This window comes from Uranotaenia lowii, chromosome 3 (assembly GCF_029784155.1).
Source record: "Uranotaenia lowii strain MFRU-FL chromosome 3, ASM2978415v1, whole genome shotgun sequence".
Lineage (NCBI taxonomy): Eukaryota > Metazoa > Arthropoda > Insecta > Diptera > Culicidae > Uranotaenia > Uranotaenia lowii.
Genome location: NC_073693.1, coordinates 275311920 through 275338947, shown reverse-complemented (window position 1 = coordinate 275338947; position 27028 = coordinate 275311920). Strand labels below are relative to the sequence as shown.

Here is a 27028-nt window from a genome sequence, read left to right as displayed (position 1 = left end):
CAGTGTGGTCAGTGGTATAACTTTATATTTCGTGACGTGAATTCAGTCAACTACCCTGTTCTGTTTGAACTGAGTGAATTCACGACACAACTTCAAGTCAGCATAACTTCGTTCGTTGTTGTTCAATCGAGAAGCTCCGTACATCAAATTGTGGGTAATTGTTTTTTTTACAACTCATTCGAAGACACCGATATTCTATTTCCACAGAGAGAACAGGAATTCAAAGATGTATGTACTAAAGTCCGAATTGGTTAATTCTAGCGTGAATTCACGTCACAAAAGTAATTAGTCACAACAAAAACAACTTAAATTTTAAAATAACCAAATTATATTCATTTTGAAGGAAATTCAACTTGCGACCGTTTGCTACATTTTTTTTCATTTCAAGTAAATTGGTTGACATCTAGAACGATAACAGTGCAGAAAAGTCGGGAAAAGCGATTTCACGTCACGGTAGAATGTGTCTAATGTTCTTACGAGTATCCACTGCTTCCGATCTCTTGAGATTGCGAAGCACATCGCTATTTCCTAAGGTTGAAAGGCGCTCTATGATGTCCACAACAAGCACACTGTAGAACTGGGTAATATTTTTCGCTGGGCCCGGACATTCCGAAAGATGTTAGGACGAAGGTCGCCAGGCCGAATGGGTTAACAGGCCGAAGAATGTTTGGCCTAATTAGACAATAGGCCAAATGGGACATTTGGCCGAATGGTTGTAAGGCCGAATGGTCGTAAGTTCGAATGGACGTAAGGCCAAATGGCCGTAAGGCCAAATGGTCGTATGGTCGTAAGGCCGGATGGTCGTAAGCCAGAATGGTCGTAAGGCCGAATGGTCAATAGGCCAAATGTATACTAAGCCGAATGGTCGTCAGGCTAAATGGTCGTAAGGGCAAATGGATGCTAGGCCGAATGGTCACTAGGCCGAATGGACATCGGGCCGAATGCTGGCCTAACATGCTGGCAAGTTGAAAAGATTTCTTATTGACCTAGCCATTAATTACGATCATGACTTATGACCATTTGACCTTACGACCATTCGGCCTAACAGCCATTCGCGCAACACGCAAACAAGCGTTAATTACCATTCGGTATGCCAGGCCGGCTTCGGCTTAATGTCCATTCGGCATTCGGCCTTACGACCATTCGGCTAAATGGTCATTCGGCTTTATAACCATTCGGCCAAGTGACCATTCGTCTGAACATCCTTTCGGCTTTGCATCCTTTCGGCTTTGCGTCCTTTCGGCTTTGCGTCCTTTTGGCCTAACAGCCTTCGGCTGAATGATCGTCGGCCAAATAACTCATTTGGCCTAGTGGCCTATTCGGCCTGATAACCCATTTGGCTTAACGTCCATCGGCCGAATGAACTTTGGCCGAATGGAATGACCTAGCCTTAAATGGTGTTATCTATGGAGCCACTCATGATTCGCTGATGTTTTTTGCACGCCTCATATGGATAACAGATATGAGATATCAAGTCAGCAATGTCGAAAATACCTAGTCGATAGAAACAACTAGTGCAATTAGTCAAACGATTTTCAGTTCGAGGGCTTGTGAAATAGCTCAGTTGGCAAGTCAGTTGCTTCCAGAGTCGATATCTGTGAGATCGAGCCCAAAAGTAAACATCGATCACAGTTGTACTGGATAAGTTTTTCAATGGCTGTCCGCCAATTGCATCGTTGATATACGTCACGAATGACATAAAGATGTTAATACGACCATAATCGAAACAATAAAAAAGATTTTCGGTTCGTTCGGCTAGGCCATAAGTCGGCAACCTGTGGCTCTTTTGATGTAATAATTGCGCTTATACTGTGTATATTTTTGAATAAAATATTCATTAAACTGTGCTAAAGCGATAATATCTCATTATACATTCGTTCACATTATCGAGTTCAATATATTGGGAACTCCTACGTTACTTCCTTGAAGGTTGAGCCCAAGTATTAGTATTAATTGTAAGTCAATGAAAAAAATATCGCTCCGGTTGTATTTAGAATACGTCCATTAACATAAATGTACCTACTGGAAAAAGTTCACTTGAAATCCCTAATTCGACTTTTAAAGCACCCTTTCGATATGATCATTCCATAGTTATTTTTTTGAATCAACTTTGAAATGTTACTAAATGGATAATTTCCAATTTGCAACGAAAAATACTCACTCTCAGCTCAGCTTGAATCGTTTTAGAAAACTATTGAACCGCAAAACGTATCCACGTGGATACCGTGCTACTAAAAACCAAAAGACTTTCCCGTGCATTGTTCCAAGCAGGATGATTTAAAAACATAAACCAGAAAACACGAAAAGCTAACTCGGTAAACAATAATCATCAATTCCCGCACCCCCGTCCAGGTCGTGTCACGAAATAGGATACCTATGTTCCTAACTTTCGATGCCATATAGATAGGGGTGCTTTTCAAGAGACGCCAATTGAGTCGATGTCACGCATCCCCCCCCCCCCCCCCCCCCTGTTCACGATTATCTTCCTGCGCTCCCCAATCGGGAAACTCGCGATTTGCAAACAACACATAACATCAATGTTTCTCATATGCCCCACGAGAAAGCCAAAAGTGCACCCAAATTTTAGAACTTAATATGTAGAATTTAATATGTAATTCACCAGGACATCACAAGATGTAAAATCATGTCTGTCGAGGATTTCAAATCTAGGTGCATCAAACTTTGGGGAAAGTCAGATCCATCACATTTTAATCCTATCAATATTACTCCGAGTGTATGGAAAACAATTTCCTTTATCAGGCAAGGAGCAAAATATGAAGCTAGTTTATTTAATTTATGGTGATACCATTCATATCAAGCTCGGCGTATAATTGACTGGGTACACACACAGTGTCTGATATCTGATGGCTGCAATGGGAAGTTTTGTGGCATATTCGAAGGATGGTTGTTTTAGCGATGTTGTTGCCCCACGCTTCATCGTAGGTAGAGCTCAGTAAACAGCTGCCAGGGGCAGGACGGCAATTTCCAATCCGATCGGAGCTAATCATTTGCCAATTCTTGCATACGGTGCTCGAGTTCTGTTTAGGCTTCGCTAACTTACGAATGGTTCATTTATAAGGGAGGCGAGGAGATTCTGATAACTATTTCAACTATCAAGTTAGATTGGAGCTGTTTCAATGCTAGGAAAATTTTGTGATCCTAGAACTGTGAAACATTCATAATAGTTGTAATTGTTCTTGGGAGCAGATGGCATCAGTTATTTCTGTTGACATGTCTGTGAGAGCTGCTATTGGAATTTCCTAAATTCGTAGAATTTCATCTTAAATTATAATTGAGCCGCGTATGTTTGTGCTGAAATTCAACGGTTGGTTCTAATTGGTGTGTCGCGTAGCGATAATAAATATGTCCACTGACAAATTGTCAGTGACAACACAATCCAACCTGAGTCCTGGTTTAGATTGGAAAAGTCTAATTAAATCGTAGACTTGCTGAACCGATGTCTTTTGGAATATTTATTCATAAGTATACAACACTTGTACCAATACCTAGTGAATTTTGTCGTGAAAAATATTGAGCAGACTTCAAACGAAAAATGTTCAACTAAACATAGCGCTTTTCAGACATGCTTTACATCAGGCAGGCGCTTCCGTTCATAAACGAGCTTGCATTGGCCCAGATCCATCCTGTTTTTTTAAGTTTTGTAGTTTGGTACGAAAGTGGTTCCATAAAAAAGCCACTAAAATGTTATAATTGTACCGCTGGAATACCATCGAAGATCTCATTGAGAAACTGAAGCTTGCAGGAATACACAAAAGGATTTGGTTCAGAACAAGATTCAAGGTAAGGATCAAAATCAGATTTCACATTAAGATAAAGATCAGAATGACGATCAGAATCAGGATCAGAGTCACGATCATGATTAAGTTTGGATTAGGATTAGGAAAATAATAAGGAACATTATCAGGATCAGGTTCAAAAACACCATTTTTTTACAACATAGAGGATAGAGCACTAATAAATTTTAACAAAAAAAAAGAAATTCAGATATTCCGAGAAAATTTTTTTTTTGTGTTTTTTAGAGAGACTTTCAGCCTTTGGCTGGTTCTTCTCTATCTAATCATCTGATATCTAATCAAAATTGTTTTGCTGGGTAGGTTAACTCGGTCTTACTTAACGCACCAAATCAATCCTTCGTCTCTATCTGTTTTATCGAATCTATCTATTGACCATTATTTTTTAAATATTTCCTACTATCCCTAACTATTATTTCTATTTTTTTTAATTTACAGCAAAAAGTCAATGAAAACATTTTTTTAACGCTCAGTAAGTTTTCCCTCTTTGGAATCTTTTATTATTCGAATCATCACTATCAATCATCGCCTAGAACTACACATAATAGCAATGGATTTCGTTTAAACGAGCACACACATATAGGATCTCAGTGAAACTTTATGTTTCATTGAAGTGATCTCATGATCTCTGGCTTAGAAAACTTGAACGCCATCCTCTAGGCTACGATCGGCGACTAAACCTAACTATTGTTTTGAACATACAGCTTTCTCATGATGAAGATTCAAAAACTTATAGGAATTCAAGGTGTGAATTAAATGTGTTCACAAATACACTGAATATCAAATAAGCTCTAGGAGCGTACTTAAACCTAGATTGAATATTTATCGGATTAATAACCTAATTCATTGCACCACGCAGATGCCAAATACCGCCAAAAAACCGTTATGCCGAAGAGTTGAGCTTAGTATTCGGCGGAATGTGCCGAATATATTTTTATTTAAAATCATACTATAACAGACTTGTTAAATTTTTCAACTAATGTTGCATAATTTATAAAATATTCAAAAGTATATTTTGTATATTTTGAAAAAAGCTTTTTTTTAGCTTCTAAATCATCAAAAACTTACGGTTCATCTTAGGTGTATTGGTGTATTTTTCACTATAGTTAGCTTTATTTTTTTTATTATCGTTTTTGGCTTGCCCATAAACCAAATAAAAAAATTCGAGGAAAGTCAAATCTGACCGGGATGACCAGATATTTTTTTAAACTTTCCGAATTTGACCCGGGTTTATTCAGATTATTTGCTAAATCAAATCAAACACTCAAATGTCTCTTTGAAAATTTTCATATTTTGCGTTCCAAACCGATTTTTTACAGTAAATCCAATCCTTAGATACGATTTTAACACTGCTGCTGTGATTCGATAAAAACTGTGCATTTCAAGTAATTTTATTTCTTTATCCTCTAGTAACTAACGCCTAGTTTTTGCTCAGATTTGCCTTTTTCTGTAATTAAAAAAAAAATTGTCCACATCCAGCCGTATAAATACGTGTGGTAGAAAGTATTGTATGCTTCAGGTTGAAGATCATCGTTCTTTTTAAAGACATCTAGCTAAAATTCGACATTCATCTGATTCGATATCAAATAAGCAATTTCAAATACAGGGCTAGAAGCGACCATGCGGTAAAAAAGTAGGGCAAAATAGTTACTTCGAAGTAAAATTAGGGTAAAATTAGTGACCAGATCAAGACGAAAACTAACTAAAAAGACTGTTGGTCTCACTTGTAGCAAAGCAATATGTTGGACAAAAGAGGAACAATTAAAATGAGCTTAGATAATTTAAGAATAGCGACCGCAGAATCCTAAAGTTCTAAAGAAACAATGGGAGGGAACCAAAAGATCGTACTGTAAAGACTAGGATAACTTAGCCCGACATGAACTGCGAGTTTATCCATTTTCTTTGAAAAAAAACCCACAAATTTTGAAAATGTTTTTGAAAAAAGTTAACAATTCGAAATAAATTTACAGAAACCGAAATTTTCAACAAAATTGTTATATGTGAGAGATCTACAAATGCAAATAAAAAACCAGCACATGTTAAACGATAAATTTAAAAAAATTTCTTGAAATTGAGTTAAGATTTACATTTATAGAAATTTCGTTTCATGAAAGTGTCATGAAATTAAAAATTGGGAGAACCTCATGAAAAAGTGACAAACAATGATAGAGGTTTGAAAGAAGTTAAAGAACAAAATGTTGACAGAAGATTGACAATGACTTAAAGAAGCTTAGCGAAAAAATTGACTTAAGATGATAATAACACAAAAAGGCTAAATAATTTTACGAGACTAATCTACAAGGTATAATATAATTTTTCAAATTTAAACTAACTCAAAAAGAATTTACTTACAAAAATGGAATATTTCCTAAGAGATTCACTGCAGACTTTGTTGTATGATTTACGTATCAATCATTAGAAAGATTTACTAGAAAAAAAAAAATGTATTCAAAAAGGAAGGAATTTAAAAAAAAAAAATCATAAATCCAAGAAACACCTCAAGGATCCAAGAAACACCTCAGAAATATTGTACCCATCCAAGAAACACCTATTGGAATATTGTAGAAAATATATCAGTAAACCTCTAAAAAGGTACAAAAATTACTGAAAGTTATCGAAAACTTCAAAAAGGGTTTGAAATCTATGTACATCTACCAATCTTTCAAATGATTCAAAAATGTCTAGAAATAAGGGAACTTAGAAATGAAATATCTGGTATTTTCGATTCAATTGAGTCACTTTCACAAGTTTATCTTCCATTTAATACAACTAAGAACATTGAATGCATGGAATGTTTCCTGCCATGTGATTTAGTGCACTGTACAGATTTTGATTGATTTTTTTTTTTAAATTAAGTTGAGTTTTTAACAAATTCAAGCTTTTAAAGTCATAACACTTCAAATCTTGGTTAAACATGTTGTAATAGTGTCACTTTAGGAAATATTTTTTCTTGACACGAATGCCAAAACTTTGATCAAGTGTCAGGAATTAACAAAAAACTAAATATTTTTAGGCGAAAAACAATTTTTGTTTAAATTCCAATTGTCATCCATATAATGTTGTGTAAGCGATATATCAAAGCAAAACAAATCAATAATCTTTCTTACTGAATTTGAGCAATTCTCTCAATTTTGGTCGTGTGAATTCCCACAGGACTCGGAAGGAAAGAAAAGGAACCCGTCAAACAAATATCAAACGAATAACCTAATAAACTAATGAATAGATACATACCACTTGTCGTAAAACAATAAAATGTTTTTAATAATGAGTAGAAAAAGTTAAAAAAAATAAGCTCAGTTGTAAGGAAATTATATACAAAATAGTGACTTAAGGGACAAAATTTCAAAAAAAGTAACTTCTGAGTGACCAGCCTAAAAAAAGTGACAAAGTTACTAAAAAGTGACCAACTTCTAGCCCTGCAAATAGCTTGGCATCTTTTTTGACTTGTTTTGTCACAGATTTCACTGGAACCCAATCTGTTTGATGATAAACGTTTCAGAAGCGACAAGTCATCTTGTCCTTCCAGCTATTTAATCAAAACGATCCCTTCTTAAAAAAGATTTGATGTATAGTATTATACATCTGGTTGGAAATAGATGGAATAAATCAAAGAATTTATCGTTTTTGTATTTCTATTGGAAACTCAACAGAATGTTCGACCGAATATTCAGCCGAATATTCGTTTGGGCGAATAGTTGAAAAAGTCAATTCGATACATTCCTTACGATAGTTTTTTTGGTTTTATCACTATCCGTTTTTATTACTTCTCGAAAAATTCGCGTTAGATTTTATCACAATTATCGTTTCGGTTTTATAACGCTTTTCAAATAAAAAAAATTGCATCAGTTTGAAAAATTTCTCAACGCCTTAAAATGTATTCATGAATATGAGGGGATTTTGTAGATGGTATTTATATAGTATTCTTAGAGTGAGCATATTTAATTAATTGAATGTTCGAAAACCATCTTTGAATAGTTGATTCATTTTCTAGACACAGCTCAGTTATGACTGAAAACATTATTCGGGGATATGAAATCCGTGAAAACAAATGAAATTGTTTCTTGAACGCATTGTTGCTGATGTGTTTCGATGAGAAAAAATGTTTCAAAGCGTTTTCTTCTTAATTTCTGTTGAATAATTCCTAAGTTTTGCCCAAATTCCCGCCGATTTTGTGTTGAAATTTATGGAATCAAATGCCCAAATTTGTCCCAAGTTAAGATAAAATAACTGCTAAAAATCAGCTGGCAAAAAAGTTAAGGATTATGATTATAACCTAAAAATATGACGTTCGTATGACGTTGTTGAAGAGTTGCAGTTGTCTTGATTATGAATTTCAATTCCCAAATCGAATCGTTTTCATATGGAATCAATACATTGAAGGCATTCTTGAAAGATTTTTATGTCTGAATTTCCACAGTGAACTTTGATGAAGGTACACTGGATTCTTTTTTTAAACGGTCTTATTTTACACGGTTTTATTTTAAACTACTTTTTTTAAACGATTTTCTCGAAATAAGACGATTTTTGAACATGTCAAAAACAGGTTCTACACATTCCCGCTTTTTGTCCAAACTACTCTTCGGTGGTGAATTGAACCGGACGTTACTTTTCGACAAAAACATGGGCCGGAATGGCCACTTAAAGACTCTGCGGAAGTTCCGGAACAACCGTGGCTTAGAACCCAAAACAAAACAATCCAAAACAAATCTTTGAGCTTCCTGGTTTCACTCAAATCACCTCAGAATGGTCTAACTGGTTGGAAATGATCGATTTACAGTCCAAGATGGCCACTTTACTTAAAATGAGTGATGACTTTTGCCCGGTTGTTTCGAACTTTTTTAAACAATTTCTGTTTTTGCACGAACACAACAATCGTTTGAAAAAAGAATCCAGTGTATTGATATTATCAATTGAGATAATAGCACTAATAGTTCTTATTAAAGTTCTGATTTGTCTTCTGTTCAGCGGAAAAATTCCTTCAGAAAATTTATAAATTGGCATAAAAACCATAAGCAGGCTCGGTTTCAAAGAAGAAACATAAATGATGTAGATTTTTCAGTTCAAAATATTCAATTTTCCCATACAATTTAAAAGGTAAAATTTTCTAATGTAAACGTTACTTAAAAATTCAGCAAAAAAATGATGGATGAGTCGATAAACAAAAACGAAGCATTTTAGACCCCAGGGTTTGAGAAATTCAAAAATGATCCCAAATCGAGTTAGTCTAATATTACACTTAAGCATCAGTCGAGTCGAGATTCCAAATAATTTTGATGTCAAATTTTTAAATTAAAATTTACAGAAAACGAGCAATAAGTTTTTTTTTGTTCCATGCTAGATTTTCTTGCCCTTTTACAATATTTTTTTTTGTAACCTTTCCAAACAAAAAAAGGTAAAATTTTCCTTTCTAGGAGAAAAGCTAAAAGTACAATTTGCCTTTGTGATAAGTGAATGAAAAAAAGATTATTTTTTTCAATAATTTCCGTGTAGCCGAAAAAAATAATCAGATAGTGTATTTAAGAATTTCCAGTTAGATTTCAAATACAATGTCTATTATTTAAAAAAAATATGTTGGACTGATTTTAACATTAAGTAAATACTTAACGATATTTTTTGTGAAAATCAAACGACATATTCGAAGGTCTATTTCATCATATTTATCTTGAAAATATGTAGCACAAATATTTCTGAAAAACGTGTTATGTTAACTTTATGAATTATGACTTTTAAAATATAAAACGAAAGTTGATAATTTTTTAAGGTCAAATCTACGTGTAAAATCGCTAAAAAAATCTTTTCAAAAGAAATTGAAGGTTTATATATTCACACATTTTATGGATAATGTATTTTTGCTATGCTATTTTCTCCAAATGTACACAAGCCGGTTCCAACAAGACAGGAGAAGAAAGCGAGGGTGTTTACACAATTCAACCAGGACAAGGATAATGATAATCAGGAAGGAACACGGATTGTACGACGACAAATTTGCTCTTGATGAAAGCACGATAGAACACGGAGATGTTTGTCATGCATATCAAATCAGTCACTGGCGCTATCAACAGCCAATCTCCTGATCCTGGAATGGATGAACCGAGTGAAATTTTAGCTCTACATTCAGAAACATAAAGGGAGTGTTCGAAATTAAATTTTCATCCAGCATAACTTACACAATTTTTATTTAAAAACTCATCGAAACAGATTTTTTTAATTTGTTGAAATAAAATTATTTGTAAGTACCCACTTGCACGATATACTGAAATTATTTGTTTCTTTTTTGTCTTTCAGATGCAAAACGAAATACTACTTTGTTTCAAGTGAATTCTGATTCTGAGAACAATCCTCCAAAAAAATATGTAATCAAATTAAATCAAGTTTCAAATCAGCAACTTCAAGTACCTACAAAATCATCACTGTTCGAATGATCTGTAGATAACACCTTTCCGCCTAATGGAAACAAATAAACGTGAGTTTGAGTACAGGGGCAAAAAATCGCCCCCAAATTCAAAATCACTGAGGTGCTAAATTATTTTTGACATTTCTCACCACACAATCAAGGCTACCGCAAACGGATTCAATTTTTTTGCAATAAAGGTTGCGTACAAGCGCGCCGAGAAGAACAAGTGGCTGCAATACAAGGTGTGAAGTGTGAAGGAAATAAAACGATTTTTACGATTATTCAAACACCGGACCCGACACTTTGAAGATGGCATCAACGCATCTTCGTAACTACTTCAATTATCACCCATTCTCAATCACTGTCTGGGTACTGAGACAGACCTAACCCAACTTAAATAACAGTCAAACCTCAGTCCAGAGGAATTGATCCGAAACGGGATGATATGAACTGATCGTGTGAAGAGTGCCGCACCTTATCAAGTTATAATCACTCGTAAAAATCTGGAGAACAGTTGAACTTTTCGGTTTGGATCTTTTTAGCGGTGCAGTCAATGAAGTTGTTTGATTCTTTTTCAGGATAGGTTGGATGTGAAACTTAATGCTCTCAAAGTTCTACTAAACCCCATGGTATTTTTTTTTATCTTCTATTTAAATGTCCTTTGCTATTTGAAAAACCAGTGGATTTTTCTCTTAACTCCTATCAGTGTAACTTTGAGTTATTAATTTTTTTTCCTATAAGAGTAGCTATCCACAAATTAAGCCATTATAAAATACAATAGCTAGAAATAAAATCGTTCAAAAAGGGAATGGTTCTGAGTAATGAGGGTTGAAGTTATTTACATTGATCATTATTAGGTATTCCATGGAATAACATTTTGGGATAAAAATTATGCTTCACTCAGATAAACTCTTATCCATGGAAGCGTAATCGGATCTGCTGATTGATTCAACCACAGCTTTTTCAATGTTTCGGTATCGGGTTCGTTTGAACTTGACGCGCTATTTGAATATCTAAACAATTCCACCTTCAAAAGAAATCAAAGTTCATCTCCGCGGTTGTCCGCTCATGCAGCTCTGTTTTGTTGCATTCACATTAATTGGGTAAAGTTCATTAGCAAGTAAACAACGAGGATTGATTTCGTTACCATGGTCTTTGGACTGACTCACGTTGGTTTTATTTTTATTGATTTTTTTAAGCTTCTTCCAAAAACTACCACAACCGGCAATGTATTTATTTGAGGTTATTTTCATGTAGATATTCATTGCCCAATTTGTCAATTCAATTATGGCTTTCTGATGGAACGCGTTAATTCCGGGGTTATTGGAAGGAAATTTGCACATCGATATATGTACATTTCTTGTCCTTGCATTTTTAAATAAATATTTTCTTTCAAATATCTAGGAGAGTGGGGTAAGCTGATCGTGAGAAAATTATGTCAGGGACGATTTCTGGTATCTTGCAAATAGAATGTTTGGTGAAAGAATTCAAAATTTTGACTTGGAGTTACGGTTCGAATTCATAGCACAATTTTAGACTCCTTTGGCTTGGTAAAATACTATCACATTTGATCATCATTTTAATCACGATTCTTGAAACACAATTTGGAGTCGCATTTGCGCATTTTTCTCCAATTCATCAGCAGTATTAAGTACCTAGTAGTCATACAAGCTGAAATTCATGTACTTACTAACTTACTTAATGTTCCCGCGCCGATCCTTCGGTGCATAGGGCCGTGCTAAAAGACCTCTACTGTTGACGATCCGGAGCCAGCGTCTTTACCTGGTCCCAGTCAAGATTTTCGTCGACAGTTCGGATTTCGACGGCTAGGCTTAGCCGCCTCGAGTTTCTGGGTCCGCCTTTTCTCCGATGTCCCTCCCGATTCAATTCAAGCGCCTCTCTGCAAATCTCCACTTACGTTCCCGAATCTCGATTTCTAGCGCCCTTTGATGACACCGGCGATGTAGTTCCTCATTTGAGCGGTTTACCACCACCACACCACCCGGTACCACCATCAATGTTATCTGGCTTCCAAGATACTGGAAGCACTCCACTTTCTCAACTTGTTGCCCAGCAACCACGAAATTGGAAGGATTTCCTGTGTTGATCTCCATCGACTTGGTCTTTCCGATCAACGAACACCAGTAGAAGAGAGTACTGGAGTTTGTTGATTTGTTCCAGTTTATTCGCAGCGTTGTGATGTGGTCCACACATGATCGTCCGGATCGGAATTCAGTTTGTTGCCGTCGGAGTGTAGCGTGGATTTTCTCCTGGATCCTGTTCAGTTACCAGTCAGGTCTCCTTTATTCGGGACCTTTACGAGGATACCCTGCAACCAGTCGGCCGGGAAGGTCTGGGATACTCCAGATATCAGCGAAAAAATGGTGCAACATTTGTGCTGACAAGGCAGGGTCGGCTTTAAGCATTTCAGCAGGGATGCAATCGATCCCAGGCGCTTTGTTGGATTTCATGCTTTTGATTGTCGCTTCTATTTCAGCCAGTGAGGACGCTTCCGAGTTGACGCCATTAATGCGACTTACAGTTGGCGTTACTGGTTGCGAGTTCTGTTGGCAATCGCTATTCGTGACTCGGAAGAATTGTTCGGAGTGTTCAGTTCATCGTTTGAGCTGATCTGTTCGATCGGTCAATAACCGACCTGCTCAATCTTTCAGCGGCAATCTTGCATTAGTCCTCGCACCACTAAGGCGGCGAGAAATGTCATAAAGCAATCGGATATCTCCATTGGCGGCGGCTCTTTCTCCCTCTTCGGCTAGGGAGTTTGTCCAGGCTCTCTTGTCTCGTCTACAAGCTCGTTTAACTGCCTTTTCCAGCTCCGTATAACGTGAGCGGGCGGCTGTTTTGGCTGACCCGTTACATGCCTGCTCAATTCCGACTTTCGCCTTTCTCAGATCATCGACCATCCTCCAAGTTTCATCCGACATCTATTCACTTCTTCTTCCACAAACTTTACCGAGAGAACCATGGCTCGTCGTAATAAAGGCATTCTTGATTCCACACCACTGTTCTTCGACTGTTCCGTCTGTCGGCAATTCTGAGGCTCGGGACTCTAGGCATTCAACGTACGCCCTTTTCGCCTCTGGATTCTCCAACCGGCGGACGTCATATCGACACCCGACTTTCTCCTCACGCCGTTGGACACGCGCAACTCTCAGTCGTATCTCGCCAAGGACGAGGTGATGGTCAGCTGCAATGTCTGCGCTTCGTTTGTTGCGGACGTCAAGAACGCTCGGCTTCATCTCCACTTTCGGCTGATGCAGATGTGGTCAATTTGATTTTCTGCTCGGTCATCTTGGGATACCCTAGTGACCTTAAGTATGTGCTGGTCGATGGGGGAAGAGCAATCCACCGATCACCATGTTGTTGTTGCCACAAAATTCTTCTGACAGCTCCTCGTTTTCGCTCATCTGTCCTAGATCATGGCGCCCCATGATGCGCTCAAAATCTTGATTGTCGGAGCCAATCTTTGCGTTGAAGTCGCCCAAATGGATTCGAATGTCACCCTTCGGAATTTTCTCAACCACGCTGTTCTGTTGACTGTAAAACTGCTCTTTCTCCTGCGAATCGGCAACGCATAACACTGGACCATTGTAAGGTTTCTAACCCGTGTTTTAAATCTGGCTAAGATTATTCTTTCGTTTATCGGTTCCCATCTTATAAGGGCCGCATGGGCCTGCGGGCTTAACAGGAAACCAACTCCTCGTTCCCGAATAGCATATTCTCCTCGTGTGCCAGAGTAAAGCAGAACTTGCCCGGACTGTGTCTTGTGTACTCCTGTGTTAGGCCAATAAACTCCACTCAGTCCCAGAATTTCAAGTTTGATGAGGCTAGCTTCTCTAGCGACTGGTGCCAACTTGCCTTGTTGGGCAAGGGTTAAAACGTTCCAAGTTCCAATTCGTGTCCGTGTTTTCATGCTAAAAGTCGTCGTCAAAGTTCCAGATCGGTCATTTCTTTCGGATTCCGTAACAAGTTTATGAATCGGGAGCAGTAGGTTGTTAGCCTAAAGTCCATATCCCGCGATGGGGCTGCCATGGACTTAGCTGGCGGGAGCCGCATTTCATAAATTCAGCCGCTTGCTGCAAGACAGTCGCTGTTTGAGCCACCCCTGACCTAGAGAACAGACGCGTGCGGCCACCTTCTCAGTCTGCATGCGACCAAAGCATCCACCGGGGTTGGGTACCCGATCTCCGCTTAGGTTACTCGCATCCCAGCCGGCACCACGGGGAGGTTGAGATAGCAGTTGTAGATAAGAGGTGATATGACCACTATGGGGTTTGTGTTGCACACTACCCACCATTTGACGCCAAAACTAGACCAAAAAGTCTTGAAAAAAGGAACTTTGCCGGTCATTCGATCCCACGATCATCCCGTAATAGTTTGGCCAGATTTGGCGAACTGTCATTACAGCAAAGTCTTTTAAGTATGGTATGCAAAGAAAGGGGTCCAGTTTGTTCCGGAAAACCTTAACCCAGCCAACTGATAACTAAAAAGATGGACGAAGAAATGCCGCCTAATGAGTGTTTTTTTTTTTTTTTTTTTGTAGCGGCCCACCACACTCCCCCACACCAAAAGGCTCAATTGAGCCCCCTGGTAATGGACGCTACTGTTCTCAGCATGTCTGGCAGCAAGGAATAATAAAAGTTAACGCGAACAAATTTTAATCATGCTGAGAACACAAAATTGTTTAATGTCGTGCGAGGAAATGTATTATTTAACTAAATTGACAACAATATGAATCTCAATGGAAAATAATTTCCTTTGAAGAGATTCATTATACTATATTTACTATTACACTAATTATATTTACTAATTTTATCAAGTTATGTTCAATAATGGAGGTTTTGAATATTTTCATTTGAGTGTAGATTATCATAGATATATATAACAGTTTGCAAATCACAGAGTTCAGATATTGGAAGAACGTTATGCGTTCTTAAAGAGTATAGCTGAAAGGTAGGGAATAACAAAGGGAGTTTTAAGATGTTTTTCAAGCATCTATTCTGGAGCGTTTGAAGTTTCTGTAAGTGAGACAAAGAAGCTCTTCCCCATATCATAACAAGGTAGTTCAAATGAGAGTGAATAAGCGCAAAATAAAATTTAAAGAGAACATGTTGGGGAACAAAATTTCTCAGTTTCCAAAGAACACCGCAAAGAGGAGTAATTTTTTTTTCCAGGTGTTCAATTTGACGATTCCATGAAAGAGTTTCATCTAAGTATCTAAGTCTTTTATGACTGTATCTTTTAATAAAACTTTGATCGGTGGACACTTTTCATTGGGTTTGTTCGAGGATATTAACCTAACAGCGTTTAAAATGGACTCAGTTTTAAGCTCGTAGCCAAAAGTGCCACATGTTTTGCGTACAAGTTCTTGTGTATTTTCTCCATTTTTGTATGGCATTCCGAAGATCATGAGGTTTTTAGAAACAGCTTCCCGGTTAAATCGGTCGAGGTTTACTTCTAATTTAAGGACCTGATTAGAAAGATTTGAATGCTTAGATTTGAGGTCAGTTACTTCTTTTTCAAGAGCATCGTTTCGGAGTTTTATGTCTTTGAAATCAGTCTGAATTTCATCGAATTTCGTGGACAAAAATTCCTGCGAAGCCTCTATCGCAGTAGTAACTGATCTCATATCTGTTTTGATTGAGGTCAATTCATGTGAAACCACATTATAAACGGTCGTTTCAATTTTAGTATGGATATTTTCGATAATAGTTTCATGATCTTTCCGTAAACTTATTATTTTGGCGTAAATACATGCACAGTTGGCATCGCAAAAGTATTGCTGCGCTTTCATTTTGCGAGCTGCACTGCCAATCAAATTTTTGCACCGAAGATGAACGCTCTTGAAACAATATGCACAAGTAAGTATTTTATCAAGATTATTTTCAGTATTATTACACTCTATACAGATAACTTCGTCATCACATTCCATGTTCGCCATCGCCATAATACAACGATTAAAAGCTAAAAGGAACTAACTCGTTTGATGAAACGCACAACTAAAGCTAGAAATTATTAAAATTAAGAAATAAGAGACTTATAAATTTATTTTTAATAAATGCACAACTAAAACTAGGATTATTTAAGAAAACAACACAATAAATATTAAAAAGGAAAGACTGTTATGAAAAGAGGAACAAAAATTTAATTAAAAAAACCCTAAGCTATCTTAAATTATATGTATGTACGGAGATGAGAACTATTTAATTAAAAGCGTTATTTAAAAGGGTTCAATGTCAAAATCGCAACTCAAATTAAATTTTAAGGACAAAGACAAACCTAAATAATGTGTGTGTACGAAATTAAAGATAATGTAATTTAAAGCGCTTGAAATAAAAAAAAATTGATTACATAATATTAAACGCACAAAAAAAAAATCTAATAAAAATCTAATTTTAAAACAAAAGAAAAATCATTGCTTTCCAAAAAGAACAATTTTCAAGTTTATGTTGCACTGTGTACGACTATCAAGAATACAAGTGACGAGTCACCATTAAAACCAGCACACGCTAGTTCCAACAATGTGTGCTACTGACGGAAGCAACAATACTTTCGTACCTACTCATGTGCGCTGGCTGCGTTTGCCTAATCTTCACCGCTAGCGATCGAGATTGACTAACAAGCTAGCAAGTGTAAGAAACACAACCCTTTGAAGTGCGCTAATAACAGAGACACACACTTTCGCACTACTTGCAAGTGCCCCGAGGTTGGCCAAATACTACACCGCTCAGCGACGAGATTTACTAACAGCTGAGCAAATGATAGAACCACAAGAAGTTGAACAGCGGCAGTTTTTTTTACTCAGATAGACCGACAAACGGTGGACGCATGCAGATACGGTTGAGATATATGCTTGGTCAACGATTTGTTGCTGTGCAATATACTCTTGAGAATGTTAGTTGTGAAAAGTAATAAGAAAGAAAGTTCACTTTACTCACCAACCTAGAGGAGTGACTTTCAATACACAGCTCACTACACGAATGCTTGGGGTATGTTTTTTTTTACGTGTTACGGCACAAAGGAAAACTCAATTTTAACACATTTAGGACAATTTAAAGTAGAAAATCATAGTACGGTTTTGCACACTGAACACTAAATAACGCCACTTAAACTCATCACAGATTAAAAAATACGTATTTCTAGTAAATATTTCAATAAAACTGCGGGACAATAAAACAAGACGGTCGATCAAAAACCAGCGCTGCCAGAAGAGTGAAGTGTGAAGAGTGAAGAGTGTTACAGGAAAAATTCAAGTATTCTTTCAAAACCGTAACGAATAATTTTATTCGTATTTTTTCTTAAAAGTATGAAGAAAACGCCACCTTTGTATAAAAAAAAGATCTTTAATTCAAAAATAAATAACTGAAATATAGGCAATTGTGTTAATAGCTTGAAATATACAAGATAGGCTATTCCGCTCTCATTAAGCGTATTGGCCCCGAAAAATAGTTATGGAAAGAACTGGAAAATGTATGGAACTTTTCAGAAATTCAAATTTTTCTACAAATTGATAATCAACAAAATTATGAGAAAATATGCACTGATGCATATTAATATTATTAATAGATACGTACCGAATATTGATCCTTTCAACTTTTGAGTTTTTAAATAGAAATTCAAAAGCGATCATTTCAATTTCCTTCCATTTCTTCCATATAAATGCCACTCATGTTTTAAGTTGATTATAGAATCCGAAAAGTTTAAACGATATTTGGGCCATCCAGAAAAATAAATTAATAGCTACAACGATACACCTATGATATTTTTCTGGAACCATAACTGTTAGATGATTGCGTAGCTTTTTCAACATAAATTTTTGATATTTTATAAATTATCCAACATCATTTAAAAAATTTGACAATGTATAAATTATAAAAATAAACTAGCTGACCCGGTGTGCTTTGCTCCACTTTCCAAAATTCAATTAAATTTGTTAAAATAATTAAAATTCAGTTTTATTGCCTAGACTGCGTTTCAAACCAAATTTCAACATAATTTAGAAGCGAATGCTTTAAAAAAAAAGAAAGAGCAGCACCTGAAGTTTCCAATTACAGTTCAAAGATGTTTTAATAATATTTTCTTAAAATTGATCTCTAGATTTGTTTTTCAAGATCTGAAAATTTTACTCCGTGTTTATAAGCTTCAAAAAGTTTATAATGATGTCAAAATGTATGTTTTAATGATATAGGCTTCCAGTCCTTTCCCTCTTGCAATGCAAGAAGTGCTACTATTAAATCATTTTTTGTATCTAAATGACGCAACATTTCGCATTATTTGTCTCATAAGTTTTCAAATTATGCCAAATATAATATGAATAAAGATCTTCTTTCCAACTCAACCCAGAAATAAATAAGGGTCTCAAATTTTTCCTATGCAAACAACCTCTCTTCCTTTTGCTCGATAAATTCTCTGATTTCCTGATAAGTTTTCAAGCTGTACAAATGAGGTAGGGATCAAGAAGAAAAAAATCACATCTAGGCTTCATAGCGCCACCACGTGCATCGAAAATATGCTTGGTTGAGAAAAACGCGCCCAAATGTTCCCACAAATCAGTATGCTATGCCATGGCTACTATTCTCTAACGACGTCTGTTCGCGACGCCTCGATCATGGAGACGAAAAAGAAACCGCCCGGCGCTCAAAGGAAGAAAACTTCTGAAAAATGGAAGCCATGACTTTAATTTCATTCAAATTATTACAAATTTAATTATTACGGACAATTGAAGCGACTTTATGTTATTTTTATTCGATATAGGTAAACCGATGCCTACAAAATATTCTAAAAATAATTTCCTTCGAATCGTTTCGGCCATTTCGGAGGAGTAGTACTACAAACACCGTTACAAGAGAATTTTATATAATAGATATTCGGCCTATTCGATCGAATACTTAGCTCAACAATTCGGTGAGCCGGATATTCACGCAAACAGTTAATATGAAATCAGGATTCGATCGCATAATGCATAGTAATTAACCAGTTAATCAAATAATGCATAGTAACGAAACTACTGCAAAAATTTCAAGCAGATTATATGGACGTCCCTTTTTCTTGTCCTTTGATTCAGAATTTGGAAGCTCCCGTGTATGAATTTCCGTTTCTATTCGATGCATAGTAAGATAATTATTGCAGAAACATTGAATAATTAATAGGAACGACCCTTTTTGCTGACCCCTGCCCCAAAATTAGACTTCTGAAATCTACTGCCCGTGCTGTGAAACTCTCATGTACTTGTTTTCATCACAATCCGATGTATAATCATGACAATATCACGATAACAGTTAATATTTCATATGAATGACCTCTTTTTCTGATCCCTGATCCAAAATTGAGCACCTGCAATAAATTGCCCATCTTTCAAACCTCCTGTGCACAAAATTTGATCTCAATCTGATGCGTAATCACGGCAATATAGCAAAAATAGTGAACTATTTATAGTGACGATCCCTTTTGCCGATCCTCGATCCAAAATTTCACACCTGAAAACAATTAGTCGACCTTTAAAACTCCCATGTGCAAATTTTTACTTCAATCCAATGTGTATTAGCCTCAAAATCGCAAAGATGTGAAAAATTCATATAGACGATCCCTTAGGTCGAACCCTGAAAAATCAATTGCTCCTTCTTCAAAACACCCATGTGCAGATTTTCATCTCAATCCGATGCATAATGACGACAATATCGCAAAAACAGAGAAAAACTAACATGGACGACCCCTTTTTTGGACCACGATCCAAAACTTGATACCTGTAATCGATTGCCTTTACTGTAAAACTCCCATGTGCCAATTTTCATTACAATCCTACGCACATTCCAGAAAATATTGCAAAAACTGTGAACAAATAATATGGACGACCCCTTTTACCGACCTCTTACTGAAAATTTGTAACCTGAAAGCAATAGAGCGTCCCTCAAAACTCATATGTGGAAATTTTCATATCAATGGAATGTAGAATAACGCCAATATTTCAATAACATTAAAAGGTTGATATGGACGACCCCTTTGGGCGACCCCTGATCCTAAATTAAAAACCTGGAATTGATTGCTCGTTCTTAAAAAAAAACTCTTGTGCTTATTTTCATCACAATCCGATGTATAATACCGCCAATATCGCAAACACATTATACAATTGATATGGACGACCCCTTTGGCCGACCTGACCTTAAATTTTATGCCTGGAATCGATTGCTTGTCACTCAAAACTTCTATGTGGAAATTTTCGCCTCATTCCAATGTATAATAATGCCAATATCGCAAAAACATCAAACAGATTATATGGACAACCCCTTTGGCCAACCCCTATTCCTAACTTTTATATATAGAATCGATTGCTTGTCCTTCAAAACACTCATGTGCAAATTTTTATTACAATCCGACAAAAAATAACGTCAATATCGCGAAAACAATATTTGTCTTGTATGGACGACCCCCTTCAGAAGGGGTCATTCGAAAATCTGAAAACGTTTTTCATCATTCCTGGTCCTAATGAGCATCCATGCCAAATTTCAGCTCCCTAGCTCTTAAGATGGCTGAGTCTATAGAGGACAAACAAACAAACAAACAAACCCACAGAAATTGCTTTTTTTATATATAGATATAAAATTGCCTAATGATGCGTAATAAATGTAAAAAATTAAACGAGTTATCCTTTCCGTCTTATCTTTTATAACAAAGAAGTTATGAAACAAAGAAAAAAAAGTGCACTATGATTCTCCACTCTGCCCTTCCTATAATAGCCAAACATTGTCTAAACTGAAATAGCATACTTACATTTACACTTTGAAAGGTTTATGATTATTGTTTTTAGAAAAAATAGTGAAGTAAGACTTACCAGCCAATTTTTTTCTTCGCCACGCTCGATATGGCTCGATTGTTCCTGGTGTTTAAGCGTTTGTGGCACCCAACAGGACACAAGATTGAGTTCTTCGCTGACGCTTTTTTTTTTTTCAAGGTTCTTTTGGTTTTAACATGGGATCTTTGATTGCATCGTTACCGGACACTTAGCACAAACATTCGATTTATAAAGTCGCGCTTACACTTAATCTTGAAATCATCCATCTCTCAAAATACAGTAATTTATATAATTAAGTTTGCGTTTTATCACTTATTACTAACAGGTTTCATCGGATCAATAGTATTCACCACATATCATACATTAGTATGTTTTATTTCAGTACAACTTCAATACTAGTTTTCATATGACACCACATATTAATGTTAACCATTTCCCAAATACTAAGACAAGATTAGGAAAAAAAATGAAGTATTGTTTCTTAAACAATTTTAAAGCAAACACTGACGTGTTCTATCGACAACCTCCTGAATATACACCTCGGAAAACTCAAGCCAATGGGTCTTATTTTGACACAATACATACGGCTCTCGGCCGACGCGACTGGTCTTCAAAGATAAGGTGGTAACACTTTCATTTGGAGTTGTCACCAAAAGCGTTAAGGTTAAAATTTTCCAACTGTGGGTCCTGTTGATACGCGGTCTTGGGTTACGTCTTAGCTTGCAAATCATACAGTAAGAACTAGTTTTCTAGGCCATGCCTGAAACCAGTCTCAACCCGATCGGTTCCATTCTGTTGTCACGGTTAGCAAGGTTTGCATCCATAATCGGATACTGTTTAACGGGTGCTTCAAACTGATCAAATGTAAAATTGAAGGGAATGGCCGCCGATGGAGAAGAGGCGGTTGAAATGGGTGATGAAGCAAAGGAATCGGCACTGCTTGCTATGGATTCCCGTCTGGATGGATTGTAGGAAGGACCAAGGGCAGCCATAGCTTCCAGTACACCGGCATCAGCAGCAGCAGTGAAATACTTCTTTGCCATACTGCGACTCCTACGGAGCCCACCAAGTCCTCGAGCATAATACACCCCCAGATTGTACATGGCACCGGCGTGACCCAGGGATGATGCCAGGTGGAAGCACTCCATAGCCTAGCGGAGAAATTAAATCAAAGGTTAAATAATGACGATTTTAAATCGACAAAATTTGATTCAAACTTACCACCCTAGCGCTCTTTTTGACGCCGAATCCCTGCTCATAGCAGATGCCTAAATTGAAGGCTGCTCCAGCATGCTGATGGCTGGTGCCCAGCTTCAAGTGCGAGACTGCCGTCTGATAGTCACCGGTTTCAAGGCTCTGAACGCCCAACTGATACTCGATCTCTCCGATTACATTCAAAAGGTTTTCCATAGCCGATTCTACGGTAGGTGCTGGAGGTTCCTGTTGTTGGCTTTGCTGGACCTCAGTCTTGCCACTCAAATCGATTTCGTTGTTGATGCGAACTACCTGCTGCTTCTGGACAGCGGGGAAGTTTTCGAAATCGAACTCCGCCAACCGACTAACCTTGGCCGTCGGAATCGGAACCCCAAAAAAGGTAACCAGCTGTTGCCCTTCATTTGCAGTTTTCGAACCTTCATTTTTAGGAATTGGTTCAATCGGAGGCGATGCCGGAAATTGGAAACAGCGGCCAAGCTCCTGGCGACCAAGCTCTCCCGGAAGTCGATGGGCAGCCGAGATGAGGTACGGCAAGCACTTGGGACCATCCCATTTATGATTGCGCCGATACAGGCAAACCAACTGGCTCGTGTACCAACCGCAAATGATGGCACTTGTCTAAGGGAGCGGATAAAAGAGGAAATTAGTGGATAGTTTAAAATTTCTACTAGGTAATAGCAGCATAAAACCAGATACGATTTCTCATTTTGAAAGTTTTATCTTTTTCGTCACTTTTATATTTTTTTTTTCCATTTTTGAAATTGTTGTTGTATTAGATTTTTTTGATAATTTTTATTGTTATGTTACGATTTTATTTTCATATTTTTGTAATTGTTATCAGTTTATTATTTTGTCATTTTTGTTCTTTATTATTAAACTAAAGTTAATTTTTTTTTTAATATTTTTGGTGCATACCGCCCTTTATCAGTCTTGAAAATGTGTTAAAAGCCTCCCATGATAAGAGAAATCGTGGTATAAACAATCATGACTTCCCATTTCGCGGGGAATCAATGATTTTTGCAAAGTCCCTCTTATCCTCTGACGCGGCGCCGACTTCAGTAAATAAATAAAAGTCGCACTTACCCAGGTGATTGCCCCGATCCAGCTGTGCTCGCATTGCCAATAGTCCTTCTGCTTCCGGGGTCCTTCCTTCTCCGAATTGCTGGAACCCGTATCCTGACCCTGGCGGATCCGCTCTAGCCGCTGCTGACCCAAATTCAGCAGACAGTAGGACCCATGGGAAGGACCATTATTTTCCTCCACTGAACCGGACGACGAGCGATTATCCGCACAGATTCGCTCTCCGGTTGGCCACGGGCGCCGTACCTCTAGAATGGTTTGGGTCCGATCGCACACATCACGGATCCGCCGGGAAACATACTTCCACATCGAAACCGACCGCTTAACGGGGCACCGAGTTTAATTTTACCGAAATTATTGAAGCTCGTTTTCTGATAGCGACCTTGCGTTGCGCCACCATTTGCGTTTTTGTTTTTGTCCGCGAGGATTCGATCGCGAGGCGTTATGCGGGAAACTTTCACTCACGACTGTCAAGAAGAGGCGTTACGATTGATACGGGTGATGTTAGCCCAATTTGAAAAATAAGGTGGTTCAGAAAAGTCCTTTTATGTTTAATATTCATCGTTTTTATTACTTCGAATGAACTGGAACTACTTGTGTAAACAGAATTTTCATTTTATTTCTGGTATAATCGGCTTCTGAATGACTATTGACGAGAGCCAGTTTTCTCTTTTTTCCCCAGGAATTTATCAGTATCAAAAGTAATTTTAAATGACAAAAACGACAATTCCTGAGGCTAAAAACAAAATAGAAACTTTAAACGCCTTTAGGTTCCCCAAATCTAGTCTGATTGTGCTGAAATTTTCACATGACAGATTTTTGGGCCGTTCAAAATGTTTACCATTTAGGACCACGATGAAACCTGAACGGGAAAATAGCGAAGTTCGGAGTTTGGAATCTTATAAGTATATACTTAATTTGTGAATTGCTATACCCATTTTTCGGTTAAAATTACCGGATTTTTGATAGTAATTACAGACTTATCGGTAAAAAACACCGGATTTTCGGTAAATATTACCGAACTTTTTGAGTTTGTCTGGTAAAACTTACCGGTAATTCGGTAGTAATTACAGATATTTCGGTAAACTCTACCGATTGTTTGGTAAATATTATCCAACTTTTACAGTTTTTTCGGTAAAAATGATCTATATTCCTATTATAATTACGGGTATTTCGGTTAAAATTTCAGGAATTTCGGTTAAAGTTTGTAGCGTTATAATTAAGTATTTGTGATTATTAAATTTTGAGCGTGTAATAATTGTATTTATTTGAGCCAAAATTAACTGTTTAGAACTAAGAGTGTAACCTGTCAAATGAAAACACATGTGCACGTGAACAAAGAAAAAACAAAACAACATTGCACAGCTAAACAATTCACCGTTTCTGTTGGTGTGGCGTAAGCCGTTGCATACCGAAGCCGTAACCTTTAAAGGACCGGGTAGGTCCGCATCAACGGAAGGTGAGCGAAAACAATTTGGTTAAAAGCAGATCGAATAAACATCAATTATCTTTGTGCGATCTAACATTGTGAAAAGTATCGTAGTAGGTTTGGATTAAAAATGTCAAAGAAAATATATTATACATTGTGCATCCAAAATGTAAGCTTGTATTTCTACCCGTCCGGAAACCATAAGATAGGTTACCACATCTGGCGACGAGGATAAACCGGAAAAAACGGAACTGGTAAGAAAAATAAGTTTTCATAAAAAAAGTGTCTGCTTTCAGCAGAGTTTGGCGTAAGAGCCTGGTTGGCGTAAGAGCCTGGTTGGCGTAAGAGCCTGATTGGTGTAAGAACCTGATTGGCGTAAGAGCCTGATTGGTGAAAGAACCTGTTGGCGTAAGAGCCTGATTGGTGAAAGAACCTGTTGGCGTAAGAGCCTGATTGGTGAAAGAACCTGTTGGCGTAAGAGCCTGATACTAAAGATCCACTGCTTTTGGATACTCCACTGCTTTGCAGGGAATTGGCGTTATAGCCTGAGTATAAAGATCCGCTGCTATGCAGGGAATTGGCGTAATAGCCAGTTGGTAAAGATTCACTGCTCTAAGCAGGACACTCCGCTGCTATGCAGGGAATTGGCGTAATAGCCTGATTATTATGATCTGCTAGTTCAAAAAGAACATTCCACTGCTTAGCAGGGAATGGTGTAAAAGCCTGAGTTCATTTAATTGTAACGAAAACTATCCATAAGAAATTGTTAAAGGAAAAAACATATGTGTTTGAATGACAGTATACATTTGATACAATTACATTATACATTTATTTTCAGCTAAAAAAAATAGAAGGAATATGAAACTTGAATTGAGTCATTTTTCTGAGACATTTTCAAAATAATGTTTAAAAGGAAAACAAAAGCTATTTCAGGAAACACAGCATTATCTCAGGTTCGAGATACGATACGAAGTTACGGACAAATGATGACAAAGATCAATACGACTGGAATTCGAGAAAGATGAAGTGGCTCAAGTTGTACTCGTATTAGGATCATCACTGAAACCGGCAATTGCGCAACAAATGCAACCAATGTAAGCCTGACATATCTGATAGGTGAATTCGGTGAAGCTCATACCAGCCTCGCTCTGTAGCCGGCTCTGAACGGATGCCATCGACAGCATCGAATCGCGCCTTACAGTTGAAATAAGCTGAACAAAATTCAACTTCCGATATCAGTCGCCATTGTTGACCACCTGAACCAGTTTAAGCGGAGAGCTCTGGCCTTCTCTCACAAAAACTGCCGATGGTTCTCGAAAATGCGGTTAATTTGCGCTTCGATACAGTTCAAATTGTGCCACATCCAATCCGGATGAACATTAAATAAAAAATTAAAATTGTGTCGCAGCCTCGAGCAGCATGGCTTGACGTTTAGTCTGACGCTCACTCGGGTCCCCAATTTGACCGGTGGCACTACATGTCCTGTCGCTGACTGTGAAGCAGCCCTATGATGACCAACAGATTGCTCACGTTTTGAGTATCTGCGATGGGATCAAATCCAGCATAAATCGTTTGCGGACAGCTGCCGAGAGTGCTGCGGGCTTTGTGACTATTTGTAGCGGGAGAGAGAACACTGTGAGTCTCAACAATATTAACAGTTTTAAAACAGAGAACTACATATTTCAGGTAATTGGATATTCAACATACTTTTTATCAAATTAACAAATTGCTAAAAAATTCTCAACAGTTTCATGAGATATGACTTAAATGAGTTAGCCCAATTTCGTACTCCATACCATTTCAGGGGGTTTTCAACATTAATCATGGTCGACACAAATGGTCGATAAAGACTGAACAAAAATATGGTGACATTGAGAATAGTTTTCCAGGGGCTAAGAAAATAAGGAAATGGTGTTTTCAAAGTAACTTGATATTTTGGTCTCGAATGACTGTGAATAGGGTAGAAAAAATATTGACGAACCGAAATTGAGCAGAGTAAATTGATGTGCTTAAAAATAAATTGTTTCTGACGAAGGTACATTAAAGTCATTGTTAAAACTGCTAGTATGTAAATACTATACGTTCAACTTGGAAAGAAAGGCATCAGCATAGTTTAGATCTTCTGTAGAATGATTTTCTAGTCGATGCGTTTTAGTTCTTCAATAAGCACAGAAATAGTGAGCAAGAGATTCATGAGGAGTAATAAGCCAAGTAACACAGCAACTAGGTATAATGTATTGTCTACAGGAAAGAGGTAATGAAAGTATAGAAATTCTAAATGTAAAGCTAAC

The 27028-nt window shown here is 37.2% G+C and overlaps 2 protein-coding genes and 1 pseudogene across 2 annotated transcripts in view; all 3 read right to left on the bottom strand.

The window, feature by feature from the left end:
- LOC129753450 (gustatory receptor for sugar taste 64f-like) overlaps nucleotides 1-21237 on the bottom strand; it is a 37853-nt gene extending 16616 nt beyond the window's left edge. The window contains exon 1 of the mRNA XM_055749271.1: nucleotides 21053-21237. The gene's annotated coding sequence lies outside the window, so the exon portion shown is untranslated. The remainder of the gene's footprint in view (nucleotides 1-21052) is intronic.
- Nucleotides 21238-21369: 132 nt separating this feature from the next.
- Nucleotides 21370-23728, bottom strand: LOC129756534 (uncharacterized). Its single transcript, XM_055753445.1, has 3 exons — nucleotides 23312-23728; nucleotides 22235-22846; nucleotides 21370-22164 (listed from the first exon to the last, which is right to left on the bottom strand). The coding sequence occupies exons 1-3, from the start codon at nucleotides 23615-23617 to the stop codon at nucleotides 21763-21765; spliced, it is 1320 nt and encodes a 439-aa protein (XP_055609420.1). The 5' UTR covers nucleotides 23618-23728; the 3' UTR covers nucleotides 21370-21762.
- A 2065-nt stretch (nucleotides 23729-25793) lies between these two features.
- On the bottom strand, nucleotides 25794-26562 carry LOC129753449 (tyrosine--tRNA ligase, mitochondrial-like; annotated as a pseudogene).
- Between the last annotated feature and the right edge of the window lie 466 nt (nucleotides 26563-27028).